General features: G+C 37.5%; 1 protein-coding gene across 5 annotated transcripts in view; it reads right to left on the bottom strand.

Annotated features, from left to right (window-relative positions):
• NUBPL (NUBP iron-sulfur cluster assembly factor, mitochondrial) overlaps nt 1-22,392 on the bottom strand; it is a 331,583-nt gene that overhangs the window by 275,196 nt on the left and 33,995 nt on the right. Inside the window, exon 1 of one of the 5 annotated variants that reach the window (XM_054448313.2) lies at nt 17,687-17,835. The exons of 3 other annotated variants lie outside the window; for them this stretch is intronic. In XM_054448313.2, the coding sequence (XP_054304288.2) occupies nt 17,687-17,689 (3 nt within the window). In that variant the 5' untranslated portion in view covers nt 17,690-17,835. Of the gene's footprint in view, nt 1-17,686; nt 17,836-22,392 lie in introns of those variants that run through there. One more of the 5 variants, XM_054448314.2, reaches the window with a different exon arrangement.

The raw sequence follows: 22,392 nt of genomic DNA, 5'->3' as shown, positions 1-22,392 counted from the left end.
GTTTTCATAATTTACTCCATTATTTTTAAATAGGCTCCTATTTTAAGTATGTAAATAGTCTTTCACTTTAAACTTCCAGTTTTATACTGTTAGAAAAATAAATGAGCAAGGTAAAAGCCTATAAATAAATGTATGCAGCTGGGTGTCTAGCCAGCTAAGTTTTATGAATCCTTTCCAACTTACTCCTCCTATAATAATTATATTTACTCAACAAAGCTCCATTTAGGATTTTCTTCAATTTCAGCCAGACTCAAAGGAATATTTGCTACAAAAGCTACCAAATACACAACAGATAAAAAAAAAAAAACTACTGTTGGCAAAAATAACTGTAAACTTACTATTGTAAAGTGTGATTGTCATCTTTAATGTCACCATAAACTTAACCTAATGTTGGTATCTAACAATATACTCTTTTTCTGACTCTCCTACAGATCTCAAAATCTAGCAGATGACATAAAACAAGATAGATCAAACCCCAAGATAACAATTAGTTTTTTGGATTCGTTTATAATCTATAACACCCTGTGGAAGTTGTAAAAGGTGGCAGAATTATTCAAGAGTGATTATACTGTTTCATTACTACTGCATGAAAGCTGCAATTTGAGAGCCTACACATCCTATTTTTGTGTGTTGGATTTCAAAGACACGAACCACAGTTTTGATACTGCTTTGTTCTTCCAACACAATTTATACTAAATAAGATTATAAAGCTTCATGACATGTTCCTTTTATCCATGTCTTCTGCTAATAGAACCCATCAAAACAACATCTTAGAATGTTTCCACCCAATTATTTCTAAATAAGACCTACCTAAAAGTTGTACTTCTACAGAAGCACCCAGCTAAGACTCCCATGATTCCCTGTATATTATATTCAGTTTAATCTCGGACTGGCAGTTGGTGTTTATTCAATTTAGAAATTATTCAAGCCTCTTCTTTCTTCTCTTTCTGCCCAGCTTTATGTCAAGCTGCCAATCATAAGAATTTCAATCTCTTAGTAGAGAAAAATATATGTTTCCAAATTCTATTAGCTAAGATTAAATAAGAATCTGATTGTCAGAAGAGCTAATGGTTAACAAGGTGATAAGAGAACAATTTCCTACTGTTTATCAAAGGACTGTCTAAATCTTCAAGTTCAATCAGGAAAAAAGAGAAACAAGAGCAGCATAAAGGAAAAAAAAATCACCCGGCTAGTTGGAACACAACCTGAGAGGAGGAGCTCATGAAAAGTACAGAAGAATCCCAAATGATAAAAATATTAATAACTGCTTTCAAAAGAGGTACAAAATAGAAATGGAAGATAAATGGCAGATTTCTTTTTGTTTGTTTTTTCAGACGGTCTTGCTCTGTCGCCCATGCTAGAGTGCAGTAGGGCAATAGGGGCCTTGACCTCCCTGGCTCAAGCAACAATCCTCTCACCTCAGTGTCTTGAGTAACTAGGACTACAGGCACTGGCCACCATGCCTAGCTAATTTTTTTTCATTTTTTGTAGGGACAGGGTTTCACCACGTTGCCCCAGCTGGTCTCAAACTCTGGGGCTCAAGTGATCCTCTTGCCTCGACCTCCCAAAGTGCTGGGATTACAGGTGTAAGCCACCACACCTGGCCAATAATCAATTTCAAATTAAAGACTCTATTTTAGAGTAGGAAGAAACCTAAGAGATCGTCTTAGTCTTCTAATTTTTAGTGATAAAGAAACTAAGGCTCAGAGATAATGCCATTCCCGGGCCTAGGATCCCAAGTCTCTCTCCAATGTATCATGAAGCCTAACCACTAATCAACAATCACCAGCCACTTACCATACCTCTTTCAACTCATCTCCTACTCTCCCCTTTTCTAGTCTACTCCATACATATTACCGTCTTGCAGCTTCTTAAACACACAAGGAACACCCCAGACTTAGGAGTTTTGCAGTTGCTATTCCTTCAACCAGAAATCCTATTGCCCCAAGTATCCACCTGGTCTCTTACTCACTTCCTTTAAGTCTTGATTTAAACATAACCGTATAGTAAGGCATTCACTGGCCAGGCTATCTAAAATTGCAACTCCCTTACCACAACACTACACATTTCCTATTCCCCACTCTGCTTTTTCTTTCTTCTTGGTATCTATATTAGTATTCAACATATTATATACAGTCTAGGTATCTGCAGGGCATTGGTTCCTGGACACCTCCGCCTCCATACCAAAACCCTCACTTTTTTTTTTTTTTGAGACAGAAGCTCGCTCTGTTGCCCAGGCTGGAGTGCAGTGGCGCAATCTAAGCTCACTGCAAGCTCCGCCTCCCGGGTTCACGCCATTCTCCTGCCTCAGCCTCCCGAGTAACCGGGTCTACAGGCGCCCGCCAGCACACCCGGCTAATTTTTTTGTATATTTAGTAGAGACGGGGTTTCACCGTGTTAGCCAGGATGGTCTCGATCTCCTGACCTTGTGATCCGCCCGCCTCAGCCTCCCAAAGTGCTAGAATTACAGGCGTGAGCCACCGCGCCCGGCCAATCCTCAGACTCGTATATAAAATGGCACAGTATTTGCATATAACCTGTACACATCCTCCCATATACTTTAAATCATCTCTAGATTACTTATAATACCAAATACAATATAAATTTTATGTAAATTGTTATTATACTGTATTTTTATTTGTATTACTTTTTATTGTTGTATTGTTCTTTTTATTGGGTTTTTAAAAATATTTCTGATCCACAGTTGGTTAAATCCACAGATGCGAAACCAGCACATATGGAGTGCAAATGTATTTACCTATTATTTACTATCTCCTCTACTAGAATGTAAATCCCATGAGGGTAAGGATTTTTGCATGCTTTGTTCACTACTATATACCCAGAACCTAGAAGAGTAGGTAGTAACAGAGATTCCCTATTACATCCCAGAAATTCTGATTCATTAGGTCCGGGCTGCCATCCAACAACCTATACATGTAGCACTGCACGGTATAAGATGACCACAATGTGAAAAACAGAAATATAGATAATACAGGAAAGTGAGATGAAAATTTGCTACTAAGCCTTGGGACCAGCAGGATCATAATAACAATAATCTATAGTAATCAACAATAACATTAAAGAGGTCCTTTTTTAAATGATTTTTTTTAAAAACATAGTAAACATTCTGCCTTATGGGTGAATAATCAATAAATATTGCACGGGACATATACATTAAAAAATTATTCATTGTTTATCTGAAATTCAAATTTGTTATTTGCGAAATCTGACAACCTTACCCTAGCATTTCTTCTCAACAGGGCTGCAAGAATGATTCAGATGAAACATAAGTCAGATTGTGTTATTTACTCTGCTCAAAACCCTTCACTGCCACCACTCCTCCCATTTCATTCCTGTAAAAGCCAAAGTCCTTACAACCATTCACCCCACATAACCCAGTCAGTTCCCCACCCACCTCCTGCCTCCCAAACCTAGTAATTTTCATCACCTATTACTCCATTCCACTTCTTCCTCCAGAAATCACATTGGCCTTATTACTATTGCTTGCATGGTATACTAGGCATGCTCCCACCTATTGGCCTTTGCCCCAGCTCCTCCTTCTCCCTGAGATACGCTTCCCTCAGATAGTCACACAGTCTACTCTCATTTTCTTCTCTTCAATGGAAACTATCATATTTTAAAATGCAAACCAGCACTAACCCTTAAGCACTACCCCTCCCCCATCTCAGTTGACTTGTATCACCTTCTAACATACTATTTAACTTACTTGGGATGTTTATTATCTATTTACTGTAAGTTCCATAAGGGCAGGAATATCCCCAAGTATTCTGAACAGTAAAAATTAAATATTTGTTGAATAAATGGGTAAGTAAATGAACTAATAAATGAATGAACAAACCTCCATCTGTTATTCTGTAGAATTTCAGTATTGCTTACTATATGATCCCCACAGTCTCTTATAAGCTTTAACATACTATGATTTCAAGAAAGTCTCTCTTCTAATACTTCTACACTAACACTTTAAGTTATAGGACTCGAAATTAAGTAATATTACTATATAATAATTATACAATAATATATAGCTTAAAAATATTCTGGTGTTTAAAAGCGGTCATAAATTTCTTTGCAGTCTATTCCCAACAACCATTTTCTCCCCAGAAAAATCTAATATCATCTTCCTTTTTCTACTGACCTCAACTCCAAAAAAAATCAACTTCATGAAAGAAAATCTATTACAAAGAATGGCTATGTTTCCATGGTGGCTTTATTAAAAAATATGGCTGGGCGCAGTGGCTCATGCCTGTAATCCCAGCACTTTAGGAGGCTGAGGCGGGAGGATCATTTGAGGTCATGAGTTCAAGACCAGCCTGGCCAACACGGTGAGACCCTGTCTCTACTAAAACTACAAAAATTAGCCAGGCGTGGTGGCGGCGCCTGTAATCCTAGCTACTTGGGAGGCTGAGGCAGGAGAATTGCTTGAACCCGGAAGACAGAGGTTGCAGTGAGCAGAGATCGCACCATTGCACTCCAGCCTGGGTGACAGAGTGATAAAGTACATTGTCTAAATCTTTGAAAACTAAAGTCACAACATGGTATGAAAAAGCTAACCAAAAAGAAGAAAATTTTTTATCTGCTTACTAGCAAGATTTAGTACAATAGGGTTTCAAATATAAAAAAGCTGCAAATCTGGGTTTGTTTTTCTTTCCGGAACTGGAGAAGCAACTTCTTCTTTAGCAAGAAAACAGTTGCCTTAAGTGCCACATTTTCATTTAGTAAGGAGGGAAAAGTAAATCAGGAATAAAACACCTAAGATTAAGAGAAGAAAAACTTTAAATCTTGGTCTGTATAATTTTTTTAAAAATAAAAATAACAGGCTTTAATGCCCTTAGTAAGTAAAGTCTTCAAATACAGAGAAAAGTGGAAAGCCTTCTACCACCATGTAGTGCTTATAAAAATGCAGAAGATGCTTACAGACACTGAGCTCTAAAAATCATAGTTATCTGTGATATCAACTAGTCATTTGTCGCCAGAATCAAAGCCTGGGGACCTAGAAACCTAACTAAACAAGAACCTTTCCCCAAACAAATAAAGTACTGCAGCAAAGATGCTGGAAAACTAACATCAATTTCTTAAGAATGTCCTTAACTAAACTGCAATGCAGGGAAGAGTATTTATAATTCTGAGAGCAGCTCTTCTAAAGAAAAGCAATTATAAGATCAGATATGAACAGAGCACTTGATCCACCCTTCAGACTCAAAATCAGAGCAGCCCAGCAGCTGGTTTTGAAACCCACAGTTCCATATGCTCTGCTCTCTTCCCCTCAATGACCCTTCCAACACTGCTCCACTGAGAATTAAAGGCTTTCCCTGTTCCTCAAGGAGATGGGATGGGGGAAATAATTTCCTGATGGAAAAAAAAAATGAGAGAGGAAAAATGAATTAGTGAAAGCCAAGTTAGAAAGAAGGTAAATAATTTTTTTAAAAAAAGGATTGTTCTGCCTGAACCTGGGAGGCAGAGGTTGCAGTGAGCTGAGATCACACCACTGCACTTCCTCCTGGGCAACAGAGTGAGACTCGGACTCAAAAAAAAAAGGATGTTCTGTGAGAAATATTTGGATAAATTCTTATTAGATAGAATCAGACAATGAAATTCAAAGGATGTGGAGTAGTTTTGCCACCTATATGTTATACATAAAGGGAAACTAAGGTAGAATATACTAAATGTAAAATGAGGGTAAGTAAGGCTTGTCATTTTAACTCATAAGCAAATTCAACAACTTCCTTGAACAAAGTAAGGAGAATTAATTACTGACAGCAAGCTGCACTTTACTGAAAGAAATTTTTAAAAGGTAGACCAAAGAGTACTGAGGAGGAAACATCCAGCCAACAGCTTCTTTAGAGCTATTGCTAACAATATTGCTACTGCTTCTAATGGGAAATTTCAAAGCATGTTGTACCTAATGCTATGTGCCTAAAACCATACAGAAAATATGGCAGGGGTGGAGGGGGGAGCAGTTTGGAGATTTTTACCTATCTGAAGATCAGGGTGAATGTGGTGTGTGTGTGCTTGTGGAGGAGGAGGAAGAGCAAACAGGTAAGGAAAAATACCTAATAGAAGATCGGCTTTAGGATCTAATCTAATACACTTTCACCCCTCTATTATACATTTAATTTTTTTAAAAAACAATTTATCTTTCTTTTTGTGATGTTAAGTTTCTTATTCTGTACACTGAATTATTCTTATAAAAGACACCATAGAGGTAGACACACAGTTTTCAAATCAATTAATACTATTAATATATATTACAGGTTTTCCATTAGCATAATTGCTTATATTTTCTATAAAATGTATGAAACTTGAGGATTTAGATAACCTACTCAATCACAGATGTCATCTAAATCATGAGTGAAATAAACAGTTGTACTGTATTCACATATAGACATTATTATACAACTCTATCAAATTAAAAATAAAGTTCAAAAACTAATAAAAATTATCAAGGCACCATAATTATTATTACCTAGAAAATCATGCTATAAAAATGTTAGCACCTAAGCCCAGGTAAGCAATATATATGGAATTAATTTCATTTAAATTGTTATTACAATATGGCTTTTTTAAATCTGCTACACCTTGATGCAATATTTTAAGGGTCAATAACAGATCTTTTTAAAAACAATAACATCTTACTCAAAGTTCAAAAACAGTTAATCTATTAATTCCACTGCCAAGTAGTAACAATTTTTTGATAAATGAAAATGTTGCTTAGTACCATATGAATCACATGGGTAATTACTTTTTTTTTTTTTTTTTTTTTTTGAGACAGAGTCTCACTCTGTCGCCCAGGCTGGAGGGTAGTGGCACGATCTTGGCTCACTGCAACCTCCACCTCCTGGGTTCAAGCAATTCTTCTGCCTCAACCTCCTGAGCAGCTGGGACTACAAGTGCATGCCACCACGCCCTGCTAATTTTTTTTTTTGTATTTTTAGTAGAGACGTGGTGTCACCATACTGACCAGGCTGGTCTCGAACTACTGACCTCGTAATCTGCCCACCTCGGCCTCCCAACGTGCTGGGATTACAGGCATGAGCCACCGCACTCGGCCAGGTGATTACTATTTTTAAGGTTTTCTTTTTTTAAATAACTAACATATTAAAGGCACAGTAGGATGCAGGAAAAAGCAAACTAGTATTTGTATCACTTAATAGATGGGTGATTATGGATAAGTTATTAACCTCATCAAACCTCAATTTTCTTACCTGTAAAGATTAAGAAGATCTACTTTTTAAAATACAATAAAGACATTTTAAGACCAAAAAAAAAGAGAGAGATCTAATTTATAGGATTTTTGTGAAGATTATAGAGCACTGCAAATTTGTGAAACTTAAAGAATAGCTAACAGTACTGCATGCACACAGTACATATACTACTATCTATGTGTCAGGTACTTGCTAAACACATTATATATTTTAACTTATTTAATCCTCATGACAACCCTTTAAGTAGGTATACAATAACCCGCAAGGCACACAAAGGTTAGTAACTTGCCCAAGGTCAGGCAGTTCAAGTGCAGAAAATGGGATAAGAACCCAGGCAACAGGGCTTCAGAGTCTGCAGGTAACACTACAACATGCTGCCTCTTTCCAATACAACAAATTAAGTTAAATTCCTAGCAGAAAGTAGGTACTCAATGTTAGCATCTTTCTCCTTTCTGTGCACCAAGACCTCTTTATGCACGGAAGCAGGAAAAATAAGCATTTACTCTCAGTGGGTATTTATTTATCATACAAAACAACCATCAAAAATAACATTCTAATTATTAACCCAGGCAACTATAAAATCTTTAAAAATAACAAAATGATCCTTAATGTGCACTTATTATTTTTATCTGAATTTATGTTGTCTGTTTTTTGTTTAAGAGCAGGAATCATGTATAGTTTAAGGTTTTACATGAGATCACTGTGAAAAATAGCCTCTAGTAAATATTAAGTAGCATATTTCACAAAAATTAGAGTTTTTGGTATATTAGCCAATTTTTATGTTATATAGATAATAGAGTACAGACATAGCCAAAAAAGCAGTTAAGAAAATAAAGACTCATATGTTCTAGCCTAGAAAATAACAGATAGTAAGCAACAATAGAAGCAATTTATTATATTCTGCTTCTTTTCTTTTTGTTGTAGTTGTATAGAAATTTGTGTTTCTATGCTAAATCAAATGCACATACTTACTGTAAGCTAACACATAATAATAGCCAGAGTTAATGAATGCTCACTACGTGCCAGGCGTTATACTAGTGGCATTACACATAAGATATATCTACATTTCACAAAAGCTCTGTAAAGTAACCATTATCATTATTATTATTCTTACACATTTAGCAGATGAGGGACCTGAGCTCTGACAGATCAAATGCCTGGCCTAAGTTTACACAATAAGTGAAGAGTTGGAATCAAATTCAGATTTGCCTGAATCCATAGCCCAAACTTTTTCTACCAAAAGTACCCAAGCCTAGCCGTGTATCAGAATCACCTGGGCAGCTTGTTAACAAAATTGATGGTCAAATCCCAGACCTAAAAATACCAATTCCCAGAGATTTTGATTTATTTAACAAGCTCCCAGGTGATTTTTATGCAGGAAGTTAGCACCAGTCCTAGGAGTAGCATTTAAAAACCACTGTATTACTTCCAGCTGCCTTCTCTGTTTTCCGTTAGGTTTCATGATTAGAAAGTGAGGTTATAGAGTCCCAAACACTGAGGGTTAGATTCAGGTAAGTGACATTAATAGAGTAAGGACCCAATTCAATTTTAGATTGCAAAATTCATTTTGGAAAATGGCATCACCATTTTTTCATTCATTACCCAAACCTGGATTCAATCTATCTCTTTCTTTGCTTTTTTACAACTAGAGGATATTATCATCTATAGACACTGTTGGTTGCTACCCAACAGTAACTCCTAACCCACCCCTCCTTTTCATAGGCAGAACTCACCTCCCACTGGAAAGGTAGAAAGTGTTAGATTCTCCACATTCCCAGTCTTCCTTGCAGCTAAAAGATGTTCATGAGATCCGATCCTGATCAGTGAAGCTAGAAAATGTCTAGTGAGAGTTTTCTTCCCTTGTAAATAAAAAACAAGGGAACACACTCTTTTTCTTCCTCTTTGCAATTCAGTGGGGCAGCCATCTTGTGACCATAAGAATTAAGCAAAGAGAAATGCAGAAATGCCACTCCACCGCACTACTTCCTAGTTGAGCTACTTTCTGTAGTTCTCATTCCAAATATCTTGTCATTTCTTGCTATGACTTTGCTTCCATAGTTCCTTCAACCTAGAATTATCTTCTGCTATTTTTCTACCTGCCAAAACTACACCTCACCTTCAAATTATTACCTTTGAAGGACTGGAATTAATTTCTCTCTGTTCTCGTATTAATATACTATTTATACCCACAAACTGCTGCACTTGCCACATTCTTCCTTCTATGTAAATAAATATGTATTAATATATCGGTCTTCCTCACAAGGCTGGAGGCTTTATGAGGGTAGCACCATGGGTAAACATAATGTCTAGCACAGATGGTTCTTGGATTGGTTCAACTGAATTTTCCCATAATCACTTAGATATTCTCAACTGTGTTGTTTAGGGGCCAAAGGAAGGACCATTGCTGTTTAAAGGGGAAAAAACCTGCAAAAAAAGTGTTTGCAGGTTTAAGGAAAATTATTTTTCAAATACTTCAAACCTTGTACAACTTAAGATACAAAATATGTTTTAATTGTTAGTTGCTAAATGAGAATCATAATGTTAAGCATTACAAAATGCTGAAAATACTTACTTGTATATGCCAATTCATCTGTACATCTGTACTCTCTAAGAATTAAAATGACTTCTTAAATTCTATGTCAGCCAGTAAACTTCCCAGCTTCAATGTCATTAACATTTTAGTCCAACAGAAACACAGTCAGGAAATGCAAATCAAACCACAAGATAACCCTTCATAACCATGAGAATGACTATAATCAAAAAGACAGAAAATAAGTATTGGTGAGGATATAGAGAAAATCGAATCCTCACACACTGCGAGTGGGAATGTGAAATGGAACAGAAATATGGACAGCAGCCTGGCAGTTCCTCAAACAGTTAGACAGAGAGTTACCATATGATCACCAATTCCATTGCTAGGTATATATCTAAGAGAACTGAAACATATGTACACACGAAAATTTGCACACAAATGTTCATAGCAGCATGAGTCATGATAGCAAAAAAGTAGAAACAACTCCAATGTCCATCGACTGATGAAATCGATAAACAGAATATGGTCTATCCATACAATGGAATATTATTCAGCAATAAAAAGAAATGAAGTACTAAATACACTATAACAAGTTTGTCCATCCCGCAACTTGAGAGCTGCATGTGGCCCAAAACAGCTTTGAATGTGGCCCAACACAAACTCGTAAACTTTCTTAAAGCATTATAAGATTTTTTTGTGATTTTTTTTTAAGTTCATCAACTATTGCTAGTGTTAGTGTATTTTATATGTGGCCCAAGACAATTCTTCTTCCAATGTGGCCCAGGGAAGCCAAAAGATTGGACACCCCTGCACTACAACATGGACGAACCTTGAAAACATGCTGAGTGAAAGAAACCAGTCAGAAAAAGCACATATTTTATGACTCCTGTTGTGGACTGAATATCTGTGTCCCCCAAAATTCGTATGTTGAAATCCTAACTGCCAATGTGAAAGCACTGGGAGGTGGGGCCTTTGGGAGATAATCAGGCCATGAGGGTGGAGGCCTCATGAATGGGATCAGAGTCATTATAAAAGAGACCCCAAAGAGCTCTCTCACTCTCTTTCCACTTAGTGATAATCCAATAAAATGAGAAGGTAATCTGCAAACCAGGAAACAGGCCCTCAACCAGACACTGGATCTGCCAGCACCTTGATCCTGGACTTCTCAGCCTCCAGAACTGTGAGAAATAGTTGTTGTTTAAGCCACACAGTCTACAGTAGTTTGTTTCAGTAGCCCAACCTAAGACAATTCCATTTATATGAAATATCCCAAATAGGCAAATCTATAGAGACAGAAAATAGATGAGTAGTTGCCTAGGGCTTGGGTACATGGGGGAATTAAGGAGTGACAGTTCAGGGGTATGGGGTTTCTTTTGGGAGTAATGAAAATGTTCTAAAATTGGTGGTGGTGGATGTAAAACTCTGCGAATATACTAAAAGCCACTGAATTGTACACTTCAAATGGATGAACTGCACAATATGTGAACTACATCTCTAAAACTGTTTTTAAAAAACTGCTGGGGGTCAGGTGCAATGGCTCATGCCTGTAATCCCAGCACTTTGGGAGGCCAAGGTGGGAGGATCACTTGAGCCCAAGAGTTAAAGACCAGCCTTGGCAATATAATAAGACCCCATCTCTACAAAAAATTAAAAAATCAGCCAGGCATGGTGGCACATGCCTGTAGTCCCAGCTTCTTGGGTGACTGAGGTAGGAGAATTGCTTGAGCCTGGGAGGCAGAGGTTAGGTGCCTCCAGCCTAGGCAACAGAGCAAGACCCTGTCAGGAAAAAAAAAAAAAAAAAAGAAAACTGCTGGAACTTCAGTCAATTATGACAATTAGCAAGCCTTAATCAAATACATAGGTTACTTAATATTAGGTAAAACGGTAAAGGCTGAAAAGTATTGTGGTTTTGCATCTTGACCAAAGGATGACTGGAAAAACACAACACATTTGTGAATTTTCATAAGCAAGGGCAATTTTGTATACCAAACTTGAAAATATGCATATTATTTTCAAATGCATTGGGAAAATATATCTAACATCAACTCAGTTGTACAGTCAAGAACCTGCAATAGCAGTCATCCTTGAGCCCTTCCTCTCCACTCCCATATCCAATCCATAACCGAGACCTACCAATTCTACCTCCTTCTCCATTTCCAATGTCAGCACTCCAGTCCAAGATATCACCACGCTCTTTCCTGCTGAGGTTACTGTAATAGCCTAACCTGATCTCCAGTATCCACTCTAACATCCCCTCCATTCTCCATACAACAGCAAACTAATTTTTAAGAAAATCTGACCAGTTTTATACCATGCTTAAAATTGTTCCTATTGCCCTTAGAGATAGGGAGTAATAATGGTTGTAGGAAAGCAGATCTAATTAGTATTACTCACTGGGGGAAGTCGTCTCTCAACCCTCAGATTAGGATCAGTATTCTGTTATCTGCTCTCCTGACAACACGACTTCTTTGTGGCACTTATCACAGATGTAAATAAATAATTAAAACTATCTTATTTACCATTCTATCCAAAATTCCCACCACAGTGTCTAATATATAGCAGGTAGTTAATAAACGTGCTTTACATAAATGCCTTGGGTTCTCTAAATCATAAAACCACATGCTGTGTGATGTAATGGGCTAACCTACCCAACTCTGCAAGAGCTAAAACCAACAGTCACCAAGAGAAACAAGAGAGGTTATCTGCCCCATCCCTGCTACATGAGCCTCAGCAATACCCTCTCTGCCACCTTTGATTTACTGTTGCCTATGTTATATTTCCTGCAGCGTTTCATAAGACATGCATTTAAACAGCTGGCTTCCATCTTCCCTATCTAATCATGTATAAAAATAAAACATCATTTATATTATCACAATCATTTCCAAGGCAAATATGAAAATGTCAGTGCCCTAACTCAAGGACTACAAGGAAAAATAGCAGCCTTGCAGGGAATTTTGTCAGAGGCAGATGTTAGCTACTCAAGTTCCATTTATAGGACATGTTTCCAAGCAAGTCTGTTCTTTCCTGACTTTAATTTTCTCCTTTAAAAATGACATTTGGTAGACTCTCTAAATCTTCAAATTTTCCTTTTTCTTTTGATTAATTGTAACATCCTTTAGTAACATAAAACCAAATCCTTTTTTCTCTATTACAAAACAATTTCTACTATCAGGCTACTTTTGCAAAGATATGATGCTCAAAACATGTATCATTTATAATAAGGAAATTTAAAAGAATTGGTATTCACAAGCTCTGTGGTATGACCATTGTAAAGACAAAACTGGGAGCTAATCAAGCTAAGCAACTCTCATTAAATGGAAAAAAAAATAAGTAATACTAAGATTTCCCTCTGAAAGACTTGGTCAGATGCCTATGAACCACAGCGTCTAGGGAAAGTTCTACTCCAGTATTGCTGCAAACATTCCTCTTGTTCCAAATATTTCCTCCACCCCCATTTCACCCCACAAGAGTGGTCTGATCCTTCTTTTGAAACTTAATCCTTTGGAAAAGAAAAGAGACCACTAGTCTAACTAAAAAGCCTCTCTGCTGTTAAAGAAAAAAAAAAAAGTACACAAATTTTCCTCAAAACATCCTTCCCCTGGATAGGTGCCACCCTTAGTCATACACAGCTGGTGTTTGCTCACTAGAATACTCCATTCATAAACAAGCCCCCTTTATCCTATTATCTATTAATTTTATATTTACATATAAATTAATTTTTATATAATTAATCCTATTATCTATGGCATCTACTAATTTTCAAATTGTCCCTACTATGATAAAATTTATATGTGTGACTTTTGAAAATAACCATTCTAGCCAGTACCCAATTCATCCTGACACAAATTTATTTTTTAAATTTCTCAGAGAACTCCTAAAAAACAAGGCTTACCACTATTTCAAGCCAACGAAAGTAAAGGAATTGACTAACAAAATAACAAGCAAATAACTGCTTAAAACTAATGTGCTATATCAATTAAAATATTTAAAAATCAATGCCAACTTTTAAAATTCTATAAATTTAGCAATTTGGGTACATCTTAGAATACATGTATTCCTTTATCACAACTTTAAACTGTATGAGTTAAAAGGCCACTTTCTCAAGTCTACTCTTACTTCTGAGGTAAACTTACCCAGTTTCATAACTTTAAAAACCACCTATATACTATGCTGACACCCAAATTTAAATCTCCAGCCCCAACCTCTCCTCCAAGCCCCGGACTTACTCAACATATCCACCTGGGTGTCTATTAGGCGTTTTACATTTAACATGTGTAAAGGAGAACTGATATTTAACCCCTAACCTCTCCTTCAAGAGTCTTCTCCATCCCAGGAAATTTCAATACTATTCACATAGTTGCTAAAAGCAAAACCAAAGAACCTAAAAAGAAGTGAAATTTGAATATATGCTACAACATGGATGAACCCTGATAACAATTTGCTAAGTGAAATAAGCCAGACATAAAAGGACAAATATTATATGACTCCACTTACACGAGTTGGAACAGTCAAATTTATAGAGACAGAAAGTAGGTTAGTGGTTACTAGGGGCTAGGAACAGGAGAAAATGGGGAATTATTATTTAATGAATAGAGTTTCAGTTTGGAATGATAAGAAAGTTCTGGGGATGAATAGTGAGGATGGTTACACAATGTTAATGTACTTAAGGCCACTGAATTGCACACTTTAAAATCATTAAAATGGTCAGTTTTATATTATGCATATTTCACTATACCAAAAAAAAAAAAAAAAAAGAACCATCTCTTTCCTTCACCATCCACATCCAATTCATCAGCAAGTCCTCCTGGCTCTATCTTCAAAATATCTTTGGAACCTGTGTACTTATCACTACCTCTACCACTGTAGTCCAAGCTATCAACTTTAGCTTACACACTGGCACTAGCTACTAGCTAGTCGTCTTGTTCTATTTTTATTCTCCTATACTCTATTCTCTGCATTACAGCCAGATCCTTTTAAGGAGTAAATTAGACTGTCACTGCCCTGGTGAAAAACCCACTACATTGTACACAGAAAAAAATCCAAATTTCTACGATGGCTTATGAGGCTTTGCATGACATGCCTCTATCTACCTTTCCCCTAGTCCACTCTAATCACATGGACCTTCTTCCTGTTTATTCTGTTCATGAGGCTTTCCTCCCATTTATAAAAACACTTCAAATAACCCAAGTTGATTCTACCTCAGGGCTTTTGCTCTTCCTGTGGCCCAATTACTCAATTCATTCAGATGTCTGCTCAAATGTCATGTCTTCAGAGATCTCCTCCCTGACATCCGTATCTAAAATTGCACCTCCTATCACTTTCTTTTTATTTTAGTTTTTATATTTTAGAGATGGGGGTCTCACTCTGTTGCCCAGGCTGTAGCACAGTGGTGTGTCTCATAGCTCACTGCAGCCTCGAACTCCTGGGCTCAAGGGATCTGCCTCAGCCTTCTAAGTAGCTGGGACTACAGCTATATGCCACCATGCCCAGCTACTTGTTATTGTAGAAAAGGGGATCTCACTATGTTGCTCAAGCTGGTCTCAAAGTCCAGGCCTGAAGTAATTCTCCCAGTTCAGCCTCCTAAGTTGCTGGGATTAAAGGCGTGAGCCACAGCACCCAGACCTCCCATCGCTTTCTACATCCTTACACTTTTTTATTATGTTTTGTTACCATTATAACCACCTAAAAGTATATGTTTATTATGTCTCTTCCAATACACTGTAAACTCCTTAAGAACAGAAACTTACACATTTTACCACTATATCTCTAGGACTAAAAAGAGCGCACAGCACATGTGAAGTACTCAGTAAAATCTTGAATTAATTAATAAAATTATCCTTATTTGTAGAAGCACTGAGTATTATATCCTTGATTTTCATTTCATATAAATAGCCTTTATTGGACATTAAAGGAAAGCATGTTACTTGAAACAACCAAGAGGCAAGCCTCAATCATCTTAAGTTCCCATTTTGCCTTTTCAATCAGGGTCAGACCTTGAAAACGGAACAAATCCTTCACAATGTAATCAGTGTGGCTCACAACCCAAACCTCTATCAATATGAATTTCGCCTCAATTTTTTAAATTAACTAATTAAGAAACATTCTTCTATCAGCACCAGGTAACACCCTAGATATTAATAGTTTCTGCTGAGATCTTCCTTCTCTGTGCCCCACTAAGGGAACAGGAAGGACTGCCAAAATATGGACATCTAAAGATTACCATAAGACTTCTTTTCTCTAGCTTTAGCTACGGACTGGTCATTTTGGAAAATGTGCTATGAGATGTCTGCAAAATCAGAATAATTAATGCTTTAATTGCTCACAGATGCTTTTAATTTTTATGTCTGACACTACCACTGAAACCACGTTTCACTTGGCAATGACATACTAAAATACTACCCATGTCTTAATTTCTATGACAAGTTCCTTTCCATCACTAAGTAGGTAAATGGAAAATTAGCATTTGTTATTCTGTTGCATATATCAGCTTGGGGGCTAACAGACAACATCAGAAACCAGTGGAATTATGCCTATCCAGAATGATAGTTTTCATTAACGTTTCTTGGCCAGGATACCCTTCAGCTGCACACAATGTTTTAAATAGCCTAATAGAAATATGATACAGATATCCTTTTCCTCCTTAAGTAAGCTGTATTTTTAATCATTTTTAAAGAAAAAGCATATGTGGAGAACAGGATTAGACACATTGGTCATCCTTTGTTTAAGCCACCCCAAATAGCCCAAAGGACAACTAGAGCCTTCATCAGTTTCCATGGTGACTAGCAAAGGGCCCCATCACACTCCAGATAACATTCCAGCACAAATTTGAGAGCAAAGGCTTTTCTAGGGTTTGGAGAAGGCTTATGCTTCCTTATCTACTCAGAAAAAAGTGAAACAGCAACCCTATAGCCATGCAGGGAACCTAGACTTCCTTCAAAGACTACCTGAGTACTTTCCTTCCTTAATTCAAGAATGTTACATTGTTTAAGAGCCACAGGCAGTAATCTAACTTGTCAGTTATTGCTCTGAGAAAATCCTAGCTTGTTATCTGTCCTGACAGTAATAAAATCATCTTTTAAAGCAACAGTAGGATACAGTTCTTCCTCCCAACTCAACTGAAAAATCGGGGTTGTACTTTATCACTCACTGAAGTACAACAAGCTGCCCGCTCTCTTTAAGTGGCCAGTTAAGATTTTTACAGAAGTACAAAGAAGACTTATATCCTTTTGGAAGACGAGAGAGAGACTTTCTGAAGAAGCTTCTTCAGCAATCCATTTTCTGTAAAATTAGTTGATGTGGTTAATTTGGCAAAGCATTTGAGAGATGAAGGAGAAAGCAAGAACATGGTGAGAGTTTCAAGCTTATAATGAGTTTTGTCTTATTACATCAGCAACACATAAAGGCTCTTTAAAAGTGTTTTCCCTTTCATCTGAACGCTCATTGACCCATTTCTGCACAGCGGTGCTGACCCAAGCCCTTTCACATAGTGCAATTGCCAAAAGTGAACCATCACACATTCCTGACCGGAAAGAAACAGGCTGGAACGAAATCTGTCATGTGAAATATTTCACAGCCAAAATTAAAGCTTTAAAATGCCACAACCGAAAACAAAACTGTTCTGATTTCAATTCTCAGAGCCTTTAATCTTACCAAAGCTTGTTTTAAATCCAATACTTGCCCACTTTCCTAAATTTTCTGGCACATTAGAATAAGATTTCAAACAAGTTTTTTGGTTTTTGCTGTATATGTTTTAACTGAAATAAAAATGTTGAAGCACAAGATATAAACTCCCTTACCTAAAACCTTCTCTAAATATAGTTCTCCCAAGTCAAAATGATTCCCTGGTAATATTATGGACATTTTAGAAAACGCAGTAACGCATTCAAAACTTTGGAGAATTCTGCCAAAGTGTAATCTGTTTTCAATCACTTACCATTTACTGAGTACATAACAACGGGCCAGGCAATAGTGGCAGACGATTTAAGACGCTGTCCCTGACCTTGTGAAAGTCATGGTCACTCTAATGGCATGAGATAAACATATGAACCAATAGAGGAGGAAATGACATTACTTGAAACCACTAAGGCGGCTCCACAGAGGAAGTGACATCCAATCCAACACCTGAAGGATGATAGGAGCTGGGCAAAGAAGGCAAGGAAGACAGTCAGTGTAAAGGAGCAGTGCCAACAAAATCAAGTACAGAGTGCAAAATTAGGCAGAATCCAACCCTTAAGAACTAAGCCAAGCAGCCAGGCGCGGTGGCCCATGCCTGTAATCCCAGCACTTTGGGAGGCCGAGGTGGGTGGATCATGAGGTCAGGAGTTCGAGACCAGCCTGGCCAACACGGCAAAACTCGTCTCTACTAAAAAATAAAAAAATTAGCTGGGCGTGGTGGCTGGCGCCTGTAACCCTAGCTATTTGGGAAGCTGAGGCAGGGGAATCGCTTGAAACTGGGAGGTGGAGGTTGCAGTGAGCCAAGATCAGGACACTGCACTCTAGCCTGGGCCACAAAGTGAGACTCCATCTCAAAAAAACAAACAAACAAACAAACCAAGCCAAGCAATCTCAGCAGAGGCTTGTAGGCCATAAGAACTACCCTACAATCAATATGAAGAATGATTATTTAATTCAAGGTGGATGAGATTAAACAGACCAATTAAGAGGTTATGGAAAACTCTCAAGTGAAAGATGATAAAATTCTTAGCTAGGTTCACGACAGTGGAGAGAAAGAGATACTTCTCAAATAAAAAACCACTTAGTGACTGATACATAGAAGTAGAGTGGGTGAGATGAAAGAGATGAAAGACAAGGATGATGCTAAGGTTTCAAGGCTTTTGATACCCCTCCCATCAAAAGGGAGGTCTGTCTCCTCCCCTTGAATGTGGGAAGGCACATAACTACTTCAACCACTAATCCAGCCTGACTACCAAGGCAAGGTCACAAAAAGCCATACAACTTCCTCCTTATTCACTGGGACACTAACTTTTAGAGCTCTCAGCCACCAAGTAAGTCCAATTACACTGAGGCTGCCATGCTGAGGAAGGCCATGCAACATGGAACAGCCATGCAAAAGCACTGCAATCAACAATCCTACCTGAACTAAGCCTTCATGTCGTTTCAGGGCAGCTACCAAACTTGTGAGTGAAAAGCTACTCCAGATAAGTTACCAATGAAAAGTCCATTTTTCACATGGAATAGGAAGCAAGACCATGTGCTAGGAATAAGGAAACTGGAATTGGATAGAGGACCTGATAAAAGTGGGAACGATTTAGAAGAGCATCTGTGGAAAATGACAAGAAGACTGCAGATAGTTAAGGAATCATCAAGCCATGTAGAGAGCCTGCAGCAAACTGGAAACAACAATCTCCCAAATAGTCTCTAGGCTATACATTAACTAAGATAAAGCTAGACCTAGTACTGCATACCTGTAATCCCAGTACTTTGTGAGGCTAAGGCAGGAAGATGACTTAAGCCCAAGAGTTTCAGACCAGCCTGGGCAACATAGTGAGATCCTGTCTCTGCCAAAAATAAAAAATTAGCCAGGCATGGTGGCACATACCTATAGTCCCAGCTACTCAGGAGGCTGAACCAGGAGGATTGCTAGAGCCCAAGGGTTCAAGGCTGCAGTGAGCTATAATCATGCCACTACACTCCAGCCTGGCCAACAGAGCAAGACACTGTCTCTAAAAATAAATGAAGAAAAGGACAAGGGCAGGGCTCTTTCCATTTTGTATCCCCCATGCCAATCAGAGCACCTAAGAGATGACAGGCCCTTAGCAAGCATTTGGTAAATGAATGTATGAAAGTGTGTGTAGATGTCACAATTATCAAATATTCATGAGAAAATTAAACAATTATAATGACTATTTCCATTTCTTATCCTGAAAATATTCTTAGTTTTCGTAAACAGTTTTGCTTTATAATTACAAATAGTTTCTGAGCCCCTCTCTCAGTGAACATGAAATGTGTGAATTCAAATGCACTTATAAATATAAAACACATTTCTTACCAAGAATTGCCTTTGAATTGACAAGCAAAAAGCAAAAAATAATGATTTTGCAATTGTTCCTTCTGAATCTGACCTTTTGCCCTAGTTTCTGCTCTAGCTTTAAAATAACTATACTTTAAACAAAAATAGCATACCTTTCCTCCAAAATGGCAAACCACAATACTGAAACACAATTTTTTTCATAAGAAATGTTATGTATTGTATTTACTTCCAAGCTATAATAAAAGCATTAAGAATTGGTTAATTTAATATAGCATAATCCCTTTACAACACATGTATTAAAGAAAAGATGAGCCCCCAACCTTGTAAACTTGAACTAAGTAGTATTCATCAGGATTTCCCATATGTAATTGTGAGAAACATATTTTCATCCATATTTACTCCAAATTCACATAAATAACATTCCAGATTATAATAACATGGAGCTAATAAGAACAACTCTTATTAGCATTTACTGTATGCCAGGCACCGTGCTAAGTGCTTTACATGAGTTATTTCTTTTAATACTCACAACTTTATTAGGTAGGTACAGGCAAAAGTCGCAGAGTTTGCAAGAGGCAGAGCCAGAATCAAGCCCAGGTGTATCTCACACCAAAATGCTGGACTATTAGCTACTATATACATATTTATTAATGAAGAAAATCATAGTGTTATAAGTGGTGATACAAAATATATTCTGACTTAAGACTGTTGAACCTTTCAAAAATCAAAACCTAAATCTTGAATTACAATTTCTTAGTTTCTTCTGATATGATCACAGACCTTTAAAGGGCTAAAGATAACCTTAATTATGTTTAAAGAACCACTCATAATAATTTGTGGGAAAAAAAGCAGTACATCTAGGAAGAATAAGTGTTAAGACATTATGTGATCATGAGAAAAAAATAAATACTTTGAGATAAACGTCAATGAAAAAGAAATAACAGAAGAAACATAAACTCTTTGAAGATAAGACTGCTTTCTTTCCCATCTTTAAGTCCAATTACAATTCTGGTTAATGATTCCTTGTAGCAATGGAAAATAAGTAAAAATGTAAAATAAGTTTTGCTAAAAGAATCAAGTAGGCCGGCCAGGCGCAGCAGCTCACTCTCGTAATCCCAGCACTTTGAGAGGCCGAGGCAGGCGGATCACCTGAGGTCAGGAGTTCAAGACCAGCCTGGCCAAGACGGTGAAACCCCATCTCAATAAAAATACAAATATTAGCCGGGCATGTGCCTGTAATCCCAGCTACTCAGAAGGCTGAGGCAGAAGAATCGCTTGAACCCGGGAGGCAAAGGTTGCAGTGAGCCAAGACCAGGCCACTGCACTCCAGCCTGGGCAACAGAATGAGACTCCGTCTCTCAAAAAAAAAAAAAAAGAAAGAAAGAATCGAGTAGGCCAGGCGCAGTGGCTTACACCTGTAATCCCAGCACTTTGGGAGGCCGAGGAGGGCAGATCTCTTGAGATCAGGAGTTCAAGACCAGCCTGGCAAACATGGCAAAAGCTTGTCTCTAAAAAACTACAAAAAATTAACTGAACATGGTGGCACACACCTGTACTCCCAGCTACTCAGGAGGCTGAGGCACGAGAGTCCCCTGAACCCGGGAGACAGAGGTGACAGTGAGCCGAGATCGTACCACTTGCACTCCAGCCTGGGCGACAGAGTAAGACTCTGTCTCAAATTAAAAAAAAAAAAAATTTGAGTACATAAGATGTGCACTGATTTATTTTGCAATATTACTTACAAAAAGCTTTTATTTAGCTAGCAATACTAAAAATTTATTTCAAACTTATGATAGGTCAGCCACTGTGCTAAGCACTTCATATACATTATCTCAGATTTTAATTACTTCATTTGCTCAGTGAAAAAAAAGCATAATATGTATTGAACAAACTATAGACACTTTATCCAACACTTGGAATTTGCTGTGTATATTTTATTTATTTATTTACTCACTCATTCATTCATTTGTGGCCACTCTTCACTTAACATGCTCCACAGTAACTACCAACATTTATCAAGAACCTACTATGTTCCATTACTGGACAAGGCACCAAGGATAAAAAAAGGAATAAAACCAAAATTATTGTCCCCTAAATATTCACAGACTAGCAGAGGAGATAGTAAACAAATTTTATACAATAATACAGGAAGTGTTCATCCTTTCCTCAAGGCACCACAGCAGAGAAAATAGAGAACAAGAATAACCTAATGCTGGAATAATAGTAAAAGAAGTCACCACAGAAGATCCGCAGTATGGATCCAAATAAAGCAGTGGCATTAAGGAATGAAATAAGAGGACACAGACTATAAAACTTTAAGTGGCAGAAGCACCAGGAACAGGTAATTGATTTGGGAATGGAAGATAACTGTATGATTCTTTCAGCTATATTCCACCAAAAAAACATAGATAGGTAGACAGACTTCCATGAGACAAAGACAGTCACAGGGATGAAGAGTTTGGTTTTACACATGCTGAGTCTGAAATGCTTATAAAGCATTGAAATAGACATCTACCATAGAAAACCAGACAGACCAGACTGGTACCCAGGAGAGATATGCAGGCTGGTGATGCATTTGGAGTAAAGGCACATGAGTAGTAACCAGAGCAGTGGGAAAAGCTGAGATCACCAGGTAGAATATAAAATGA

Source organism: Pongo pygmaeus, chromosome 15 (genome assembly GCF_028885625.2).
Source record: "Pongo pygmaeus isolate AG05252 chromosome 15, NHGRI_mPonPyg2-v2.0_pri, whole genome shotgun sequence".
NCBI lineage: Eukaryota > Metazoa > Chordata > Mammalia > Primates > Hominidae > Pongo > Pongo pygmaeus.
This window is presented reverse-complemented; position numbering and strand designations above follow the sequence as displayed.